Raw genomic sequence first — 10,526 nt, forward strand, 5'->3', positions numbered from 1 at the left:
TGCTATATTTAGCATTTTTACTGTCATTTCGCTATCATTTCGCTATGAATACGATTTGTTCGTTAACATTATTTTATTTTGAAAGCAGCGGAAGTGGTGGCAATGTTCACATAGTTCGTCATTAGCTGTACCCCTCTCTAGCTTTGTGGCTAGGTTGGCAGTAGGTTGTTTTCCAGACAGCGGCTCGGGGTTACTGCTCGTCACCGCTGAACTCCGTCACTGCGAAATCGGCCAACGAAGCGATACACTAGACGGACTCTCAGTCACAGGTTGGAAATCCTTATCTTATCATTTCAAAATACTATCCAAAAAGTAGCAGAAATGTCACGTTTTGTATCTGCCAGCCATGTTACTGTACATCAATCAATGATGCAGCTAGCCACGGTAACCGTGTTTATTTTTAGCAGCGCTGACTGCATTGCACTTCTACAGAAATAGACACGGTGTTTTCACGGAAAAAAAGCGTGTTGGCCATACTGTGGTGTCGTGCATTTCACAGTATTTGTATGTAGCTAATGCATATACGTGCATCTATTCTATTCAGTTGTTAGGGTTTGCACTTGCAAGCTAGCTTTGTAGCAATTAGTTGATGTACAGCTAAAAGAGGTAGCTAGCTGTCACCAACACCTCTGTCATGTAAAATTGAGGCAGACATATCTGAGGATCGAGCTTTATAACCCGAAGGCAGGGTAACGATAGTTTCAAAACGTGCTGCTCTAGCTAACTCTGCAAAAACATCGAAAATGATCGATGTCAATAATTCCCGTATTGATTTGATGTGTGAAATGAGACCACCACTTAAAGAATGCTGTCTATTGATAAAATGTTCAGAGGCCTTTTGTATGTTCTATTGACTTACGCTTGCACTCTCAGAGTAAATGTGACAGGTCGTTTTACTTCCTTGTTATAAGTTGTTTTTTGTCATGGCTGTCGGTCGCGTCACCGAGAATGCCATTGATGCTTCCACTTTTGTAAAGTGTCAGGATGGCAAGGATTTGTGCATTTCTGTTCTCAGATGGACCAGCAGGATCAGTCCTATATGTTTGCCAGTCTCACACGGCCACACTCTGAGCAGCTGCTGCAAGGCCTACAGCTCTTGCGGCAGGATCATGAACTATGTGACATTGTCCTTTGTGTGGGTGATGCAAAGATCCATGCCCACAAAGTAGTGCTGGCCAGCATCAGTCCCTACTTCAAGGCCATGTTTACAGGTAACCTATCAGAGAAGGAGACCTCTGAGGTTGAATTTCAGTGTATTGATGAGGCAGCGTTACAGGTAATATAACAACCCTGGACACATCACATCTAGAAACTACTCATGGTATTTGATTGTTCCTAATACCTTTTGAACTTTCTCTTCCAGGCCATTGTTGAGTATGCGTACACTGGCACAGTGTTTATCTCCCAGGAGACCGTGGAGTCCCTTTTACCAGCTGCCAACTTACTTCAGGTCAAACTGGTACTGAAGGAGTGCTGCTCTTTCTTGGAGACTCAACTGGATGCTGGGAACTGCATCGGCATCTCTCGCTTTGCAGAGACATATGGCTGTCACGATTTGTGCCTGGCTGCCACAAAGTTTATCTGTGAGAATTTTGAGGAAGTTTGTCGGACAGAGGAATTTTTTGAACTAACAAGGGCAGAGTTGGACGAAATAGTGTCCAATGATTGCCTTAAGGTTGTAACAGAGGAGACTGTATTTTATGCCCTCGAGTCATGGATTAAATATGATGTAACTGAACGTCAGCAACACTTAGCTCAGCTCCTGCACTGTGTGCGCCTTCCACTTCTCAGTGTAAAATTTCTCACTCGCCTTTATGAAGCCAACCACCTTATACGAGATGACCACGCGTGCAAGCACCTGCTCAATGAGGCCCTCAAATATCATTTCATGCCTGAGCACCGGCTCTCCTATCAGACCGTGTTGTCTGCACGACCCAGGTGTGCCCCAAAGGTGCTTCTTGCAGTAGGAGGCAAGGCTGGACTGTTTGCCACTTTAGAAAGGTAGGAAGTTTTTTTAAACACCTTTTGTAAATCAGTTTCCTTTCCTTCAAATTGTCCATATTCAATTAAATAACTTACTTAATTGGTATATCCCCTTTTTTTTTCCCTCCTAGCATGGAAATGTATTTCCCTCAGACGGACTCATGGATAGGATTGGCTCCTCTCAGTGTGCCCAGATATGAGTTTGGTGTAGCAGTCCTTGACCACAAGGTGTATGTGGTTGGAGGCATTGCCACTCACATGAGGCAGGGTATAAGCTATAGGAGGCACGAGAGCACCGTGGAGAGTTGGGACCCAGAGAGCAACACTTGGTCTTCAGTGGAACGCATGGCAGAGTGCCGAAGCACACTTGGTGTGGTAGTCCTGGCTGGAGAGTTATATGCCCTAGGTGGCTATGATGGCCAGTATTACCTTCAGTCAGTGGAGAAATATGTCTCAAAGTTGAAAGAGTGGCAACCGGTGGCTCCGATGACCAAGTCCCGAAGCTGCTTTGCCACAGCAGTGCTGGATGGCATGGTGTATGCTATTGGAGGCTACGGACCAGCCCATATGAACAGGTATGAAACTGCAAATCATACATCCTCTTTAAATGTGAGCAGATATCTTTAAAATAAGTAGAGTAGAAATACCAATTACATACATTTTTATTATTGCAACATTGGCTTATCCTTTGTATATATCTCTTCCACTCTCACGTATTGCACAAATAAATGCACTCACTTTAACAGTATTGCAATGAAGATACATGTAGGTCTGGAGTTTTTTGCTGTAAAAGTGTACTTGATGATTAAACTCTGTACATCATATATGGAAAAACCAATCTGTGTCCCCATTGCAATATTTCTCTTGGTGTTAGATATGTATCCATTTTTTTTTCTCCCCACTTCTTTTGGATATAATCAGTAGTTCTATCTGGCTGTTTTCAGCATTTTTTATTTATTTATCTTTTATCTAAGCTTTCAATCTTTTTTGTTCAACAGTGAAGCTTGTTCATGCCATGTCTCATTATTCTAGCCAATGTCATTCAAATAGAAAATAACCAAAATATAAAAAAAGACATTCTGTGGAGACAACCAGCTGGACACTGAATGGGTATGAGCATATACCATAATTCAGTAAAGTCTCAGACTGATCATACAAACACCCCATACACCCTCCTTGCTATGTGGCAGTCAGCCAATGGCACATCAGCTTCAAATATAGTCCGCCCTCCCTCGATGGTGGAAAAACTTGTTAAATGAATAAGTAATAACCAGGAGATGTAGTAAAGGAGGCAACACTGAACTATCATGGCAAATTTGTTACAATACAGTTGTTCCTGGCTTCTTTTCCAGCATTGCATCCCAGTGCTCTGACTCTAACCATTCTGGCTGTTTGGTTGGGCTTATTTACCCTTATTTATTTATGTATGACAAGTTTGTCAGCTTCACTCCTGTCTCCTCTGTAGTTGCTTGCTTTGTTTTGTATGTTAAACCACTAAACTCTGCCTGCCACTGGAAACAGTTTCACTAAATGTTGTGTAAAATAGAGACTGGCAATAACAAGGCATATGTAGCACCTGTCGTTTATTTTCTAATTGATGATATCTAACATCAGATTGTTACACACTGCCACCCTGTTTTTTTTAAATAGTCCGAGTGAACGGCCTCTAGCCAATTATCCTTCTTAGTCTGGCTTTTATTCCTTGAATTCTGCTGGTAAGTTGATAGAACTGGCAATCGAGTGAAGGATGTGAAGAGTTACTGAGAGAATGGTCAGGGGCCTGTTAATGAGTGAAAACCTATCAGAAGTTTCACTCCGAGTGTGGCTGTGTACTCCTGGTAAGACATCTGTTATTGCCACAGATCTCCAGAGAGCAGTGTCTCTGTTGCTTGTTTCCTTGACTCCTGAAACCCTTCAGGAGAATGTGTTTGGACAGAGAATCTCTGGGGATTTTTTTTTCCTTTCTTCAGTCCCCAGTGACTAATGTGACTAGTGTAAAACAAACCCTTTTATCCATGCTCCTTTGCTTGTTTCGCTATTTGTCACTTTTTGCATCTCAATCTAAAATGCCTATTTTGACACTATGCACCCCCCCCCCCCCCCCCCCCCAAACTTTAAAAGTATGGCTTTAAAAGTATTTTTCAGATTTTCAATTCTGGTTGGAGAGCTGACCACTTGCTTTTGAAAGTGGTCAGTTCAAATAACAATTTGAAGTATTGCCATGAAATGTTTGTCTCATTTGAGAATTTGGAAATGTTTTAGTACGTCTTGGATTTTTCTCTTTCTTTTCAATTAATGTACAGCATAAAGTTTGGTTTATTTTTTTGGTTCCGAGCTTTCTGGTCTCCATAGGTATTAGATTAAACACATTTGTTGACCTCTGAAGCCCTCATCAAGAACTAGTATTTTTCCTTTGGTCGGTGACCCATCATCTGCTGCTTATTAGCAAATGTTAGCTTGGCAAATGAAGAGGGAAAATTTACAGGAATGACTTAGATGATTCCTTAAAAAGTGGCATTTTCACTAAATGATGAAACTAACAGGGCTATTATCTGCACTGCACAGCGTGGAGCGATATGACCCCAGCAAAGATGCCTGGGAAATGGTAGCACCCATGGCTGACAAGAGGATTAACTTTGGAGTAGGTGTCATGCTTGGCTTCATATTCGTGGTGGGTGGACACAATGGAGTTTCTCACTTGTCAAGCATAGAGCGCTACGATCCACATCAGAACCAGTGGACAGCCTGCAGACCCATGAATGATCCTCGCACTGGTAAGTTTCTATTTCATTTTGAAGCTGCTGTATTATTTTTAATTAAAATAGGTTCTGAAAAAATGTCTTGATACCTGCAGTTTTATTAAAAAAAGTGGAGCAAATAGTTCCGTCTTTAGCTAAATATAGGATGTGATGTTTTTATCTTAATTCAAATAATTTGGTTTAGAGAATCAATGAAAAGGCAGTGAAGGCACTGATGCTATGTTGCTTTCAAACAAAAATATCTTCCAACTATTAATCTCCCCACAGGACTAGATTTGGTCACCTTTTCTGGCTGACCTTATGTTCCTTAAGTCAAATTGTACCTTTTAACATCAATTGAATAATATTTGAAAATGCATTGTTTGTGTGAATTTATTTATTCTTTATTTTTTGCTAAGTATTCACCTTCCTGACATCTGGTTGCTTTATGGCATGATTGTGGTTCCATATAATACAACAGTATTCAATATAGTCTCTACCCTTTCAAGCAGTAAAATTTTGCTCAGATCAGCCGACCAGTATTTATCAATATTGACATATTTCATTTCTCAACACTGGAATGTTACTGGCCTCAAGATCCACGGAATTGGTTAGGCCTCAATGACTAGAATAGTTATTCTACAAACTTCTCAAGCTTGTGACTGATCACATGACTCTGATGTAACTGTCTTGCAGGTGTGGGTTCTGCAATTGTTGACAATTATCTCTACGTGGTGGGGGGTCACTCCGGTTCATCCTACCTGAACACTGTCCAGCGCTATGATCCCATCTCAGACAGCTGGTTGGACTCAAGCGGCATGATGTACTGCCGCTGTAACTTTGGGCTGACGTCCCTTTGACCCATGTTCCAGCCAGCTAGGACACAATAAGAGAAATTAGACACAAAGATGTTTGTTTTTTGTTGTCTCCTTCTCCTCCTTGCCCACATTCATTCTCCAGGTGCAAATGAGGCACGAACACAAGAAGCCTCCGGCGTGAATGGATGTGCTGGGCTAGCTGGCTGGCAGTGGGCGGGAAATGAGGAAAAGCTGCATATTTATTTGTGCAGAGAGAAGGGAAAATAATTGGATGGCTGTTGCCTCGGCCAGAAGGACCACGTCGCGGACTCTGAGCCATTTCCAAGAATATTGCGGGACAAATTCCATCATGTTAGCAGAGTGTGTTTTTCCTTCATTAAGATGTTTTTTTTCTAATTGATTTTTTTTTTTTTTTAAATTATTATTTATTGTTTTTCTCTTTAGTTTTCCTTTCCTGCAGCAGCCAGAACCACATGTTCAGTTTTGTAGGACATGGCAGTTTGTTCATCATCTGAATCTATGGTTGTTGACAATGTGGTGTTTTTGTCCATGTGTTTGCTCCAGGGGTACATGCATGTCGAATAGGATTGTTTCGTGATTTGTGAAACTGAGGGGTAATTCAGAAAGCAGGTCTAGAGACAACTCTCGAGTTTGTTAACTCTGAGATAAAGAGGACTACAGTTTCATTTCCATAAATAGACAACTTGAATTTCAGTTGAAGTAAAAGAGAATTTTGTGTACCTAACCGGCTTGCTAGCAGGTTTTCCTTAACAAAGCCTGCTCACCGAGTCAGAGGTTTTTGTGTGTGTGTGTGTGTGTGTGTGTGTGTGTGTGTGTGTGTGTGTGTGTGTGTGTGTGTGTGTGTGTGTGTGTGTGTGTGTGTGTGTGTGTGTGTGTGTGTGTGTGTGTGTGTGTGTGTGTGTGTGTGTGTGTGTGTGTGTGTGTGTGTGTGTGTGTGTGTGTGTGTGTGTGTGTGTGTGTTTTTTGTTTTTGTTTTTTGTTTTTTTTTAAACTATTCTTGATTGTATTTATCCTAATTTGTTATTCAAGGACTATCAAAATTTCATCAGCTTGGAGTAATAATTTATTCCAAATAAAATATCAAATTCTTGCTGGGACTATTATCCAGCTATCCAGAATGTTACCACCATTTTTAGGTGTAATTTATTGATATTTCAATTTGAAATCAAACAAACAACAATCTTCTGAGAATTTATAGACGATAATTTTTAGAGGCTAACATTGGAGTTTAAAATATTAAAAATAGATGGGGGAAAAACACAGCTTTCTTGAAATTGAAAAATTAGTAAGTACCCACCATGATTTCTGCCAGGTGATGCCCCTCTCCTCCCACCTCATGCTCAGCGACATAGGAGTTCTGCATCAAAACCAGTACTTCACAAAAAAAGTTGGAATCTTTATAGTTCCTCAAAAAGGGCTGCTTTTCCTTTCTTTTAAATGGTCTAAATGAAGTATATAAATATTAATATAGCCTCTAGTGCATTGCCTGTAAATGTTTAACTCCACTGGGTCGTGTGGGTGTGCACGTGCATGTGTGTTTGAATGTGTGTGTATGTGTGTCTGCTATATTTTCCCTTAAAACAACAGAACATATTAAAGCTTAAGTTACATCTTTCCAAGGGCAAGTTGTGCTCCTGCTGCTCATTACAATTTTTATTTTATTTATAGATTGAGGCAAACGTGCCTCTTTTTGCACCCTTTGGTCTGTACACACTACCAACTTGTGCTATATTTAGCATTTCAGATCAAACGGTTTGTCTATGTTGCATCCCATAATTGGGTCAGCCTCTGTTAAGAATATGTAGCTTTATTAAGCCATTTGATCCCTTTGCATTAATGTCAGTTAAATCAATATAACCCCCTGACATGCAATAATAATTTCTGAAAGGCAATTTTTTTTACCCCTTTTCAAAAATGCTAAATACTATGTTAAATCTGCTTTGATTTTAGAGCCTGTTCTTAATAGATAGCAAGAGCACCAGCTTCCCTGACACACTGACCCTGGTGCAGGATACAAGCATGCTGTTTTCATTGTGTATTTGCCTGTTCACCCCTGCCTGTGTTTAGGTCACAACAAAACCCTTAATCTACATGCAAGCAAGAAGTTAACCACAATAAGTGCCAAAACATAATCCTCTGCTTTTACCCCACCTTACCCCAGTGATAGAAGACATGCCCCTTGTGTGCCACATTGTTTAACCTCTCGCTCTTACTAGCGTCACACAAACATCTGTCCATGCTGTCATTTGGAGATGGATGTCAAAAGCACCAAGGGTTGCACTAGCCGTCTCAGGCCATGTTTGCATTTGTCACAGGTCCTGTGTTCCAGGAGCAGAGCCAGAGCTGCTGACTCTGGAGGGCTTCCTTGGCTTTGTCAGGGCATCTGGGCTGAGATATGGGGCACTGAAAGAGGGAAAGTTTAGGTGCGCATGAACATTATTAACATCTCAGTATAGAAGTGAGTTGTGCACTGATGTTTGCACATAAATGGTAATTTAAACCAAGCTCTCTGCACTTACCGAAACATTTGATACTCATCCTAAGTTGTACATATGTTTTAATTTTAGCTTATAGCATTTAGATGATGCAATAAGACCCATGTTCCCTCCGTAGATTGTTTTGTGTTTGTGTATTTAAAAAGCCAAGGCATCTCATATTGCTGTAACAGAGCCTTAGACGTCTCTTGTTAAATTCACATTTTATGCAGTTAATGTGGTCGTCTAATAGAGCATTGCATTTGTTTCCTTTTTTGCTCACATGTTGGTTTGTTTTCACAAAGCAAATGTTTTATTCAGGTATATTCAGCTAACTTGTTCACAATTTATCAAAAGATTTGGAGTGCACATCCTGACATAATTCTATAGTTTAGCCAAATTAAAGTCTTGTCAAAAACATACCAGACCAGATAGGACGCTTTCTTCCACGTATGCGCATGTACTATAAGGTTGATGTGCTTATGAAATGAAAACTAATCTTCATTTCTACTCTCCTGAAACACTATTACAAACAACGTGTATACCAGATTTGCCTTGCAAATTGGTTAGGGTGTCACCAGCGAGAAAGATTGTTTGGTTTGTTCATAAGCATATGTTGTACTTTACTTTTGGTCTCCTGTCAACTTTGAATGAGTAACATGTTAAAGATAGGAACAAATGTTTGCATTTATGTAACATTATTTTCAAAGATGTGAATTATTATTATTTTGTTTTTTATTTATAACTTCATTCCATGATCTATAAACTGGTCTTTTTCTGTGTACTAACTGTTCTGTTTTACGTCTATTGTGAAAGATTCTGTTGGTCTGTTTTTTTTTTTTTTTTACAGTACAAATCACGCTGGCGTAATTATGTGCTGTTGCCATGTTATATCCAGCTTCAGTGTCATAATTCCTGAGGTGTACACTAACTGTTACTTACTTTAATTCTGGAGAGAGGCTGATGTAAATCTGCAAACGTGAATCTGCAAAAAGAGGAGAGATGAGTTTGTATGCATTTTTCTTAAGGCCTAATCAATGTAATTGTCTCCACTCTCACCAAAGTGCTTGTTCAATGAAATCCAACGGTTGACTAACACCTGGTCTGGATAGGACTTCCACTAATGGTTGTGTGTGTGTGAAAGAAACTCCTTTCTAAGTGATGTCAATGTTAGCCAAAATTACCGCTCTGCTTCTTTTACGTTCCCCCAGTGTGTGTCTAGAGTAAGGTGATGATCTTGAATTATATATCCTGTGGTTTAATACTGGAAGCCAGGATAACTGTAGGTGTGGAAACCATAGCCTTTCACATTTCTTCATGTTTAGACTGACATTTTACATACTTTTTAGTCAGTTTGTGTGGTGCAGTTGTACCCAGTTGAAAATAAATGCCTGCCTTTAAAGGTACTGTCTGCTTATTAACTCATTGGGTGAGATACACCCTGTTGCCAGTCGATCACAGGGCCACAAATTGAGACAAATGACATTCACTTTCTCATTCACACGCCTGGGCAATTTAACCTCCTCCATGTTTGTGGACTGTGGGAGCAAATCAGAGAACCCATGCAGACAACTCCCCCTGTAGGAAACCAGGGTCCTCATGTTGTGAGGCGGAACCACTAACCGCTGTGCCACTGTGGCCACCTTCAATCATGAAACCGCTTTTCCCACCAAAGAATTCCACAGAGGAAAAAAATAGTTAATTAAAAAATGTACACATTTTGAAATTTAGCGACACATGACTGAAATTCTGTCAAAATAATTGCATTACACTCACTAGGACATTTCACCCAAATTGTAAATAATCACTTACCCAGCAATAATGAAATGATCTAAAATGTATAGAAAAAAAAATTGCATTCATTAAAATCATACAAATGATGAGTTTTTCAATCACGAGCTTGAGTTTGAATAATGAGTTTGTTTGGAGATATGGTATTGAATATTGTTTTGAGACACATCATTTATGTCATTTGTCTGAAATGTGACCCAATACCTGACTGATGTCGTTACATACAGAGAAAGAGTTTGTGAATATAAAATGATGAGTGTGCTTGCTATATTTGCCATTGCTGTTCCCCACAACCTTTCATGTAACACAGCTCTGTGATGAGTGCAGAAACAATCGGAAATGCCATGGTGACACAAAGGCAGATCAAACCAGCAACGCTTATGGTGTGCACTACTTGCTTGTTTTGTCATTGATGCATATTAGGCCAGAACTATTGTAGTCTATTATAGTCTTGGATTCCAAGCACACCCCAAAATCTGTGATTTTCACTTTGTCTGAGTTTTAGCAAGCTTCTCATAGGAATGGACTGTGTGTGTGTGTTATATTCAGCACCATAAAACGCTAACAAGAGGAAATGACATGATACATCAAAACAGGAAGGGAGAAATCATGGCAAATTCACAACAAAACTAGAGGAAAGGATGCAAGAATACTTTCATTCTTGCGAGTTTACTTGTCGGCGGCACAAATGTATACCAAAG

At 40.0% G+C, this 10,526-nt stretch overlaps 1 protein-coding gene across 1 annotated transcript; it reads left to right on the plus strand.

Annotated features, from left to right (window-relative positions):
- Positions 1-152: 152 nt before the first annotated feature.
- Positions 153-9,440, plus strand: klhl28 (kelch like family member 28). Its single transcript, XM_086148264.1, has 6 exons — positions 153-269; positions 1,016-1,276; positions 1,364-2,001; positions 2,115-2,558; positions 4,549-4,757; positions 5,418-9,440. The coding sequence occupies exons 2-6, from the start codon at positions 1,016-1,018 to the stop codon at positions 5,579-5,581; spliced, it is 1,716 nt and encodes a 571-aa protein (XP_086004390.1). The 5' UTR covers positions 153-269; the 3' UTR covers positions 5,582-9,440.
- The last annotated feature ends 1,086 nt before the right edge of the window (positions 9,441-10,526 follow it).

This window comes from Fistularia commersonii, chromosome 1, assembly GCF_037954325.1.
Source record: "Fistularia commersonii isolate RoL2024-O1a breed Wild chromosome 1, RoL_Fcom_v1.0, whole genome shotgun sequence".
Lineage (NCBI taxonomy): Eukaryota > Metazoa > Chordata > Actinopteri > Syngnathiformes > Fistulariidae > Fistularia > Fistularia commersonii.

Coding starts and splice junctions, on each gene's coding strand:
- klhl28 (XM_086148264.1), top strand. CDS start 1,016: ATGGACCAGCAGGATCAGTCCTATATGTTTGCCAGTCTCACACGGCCA. Junction 1,277..1,363: donor TTGATGAGGCAGCGTTACAG/GTAATATAACAA, acceptor TTTCTCTTCCAG/GCCATTGTTGAGTATGCGTA. Junction 4,758..5,417: donor CATGAATGATCCTCGCACTG/GTAAGTTTCTAT, acceptor ACTGTCTTGCAG/GTGTGGGTTCTGCAATTGTT.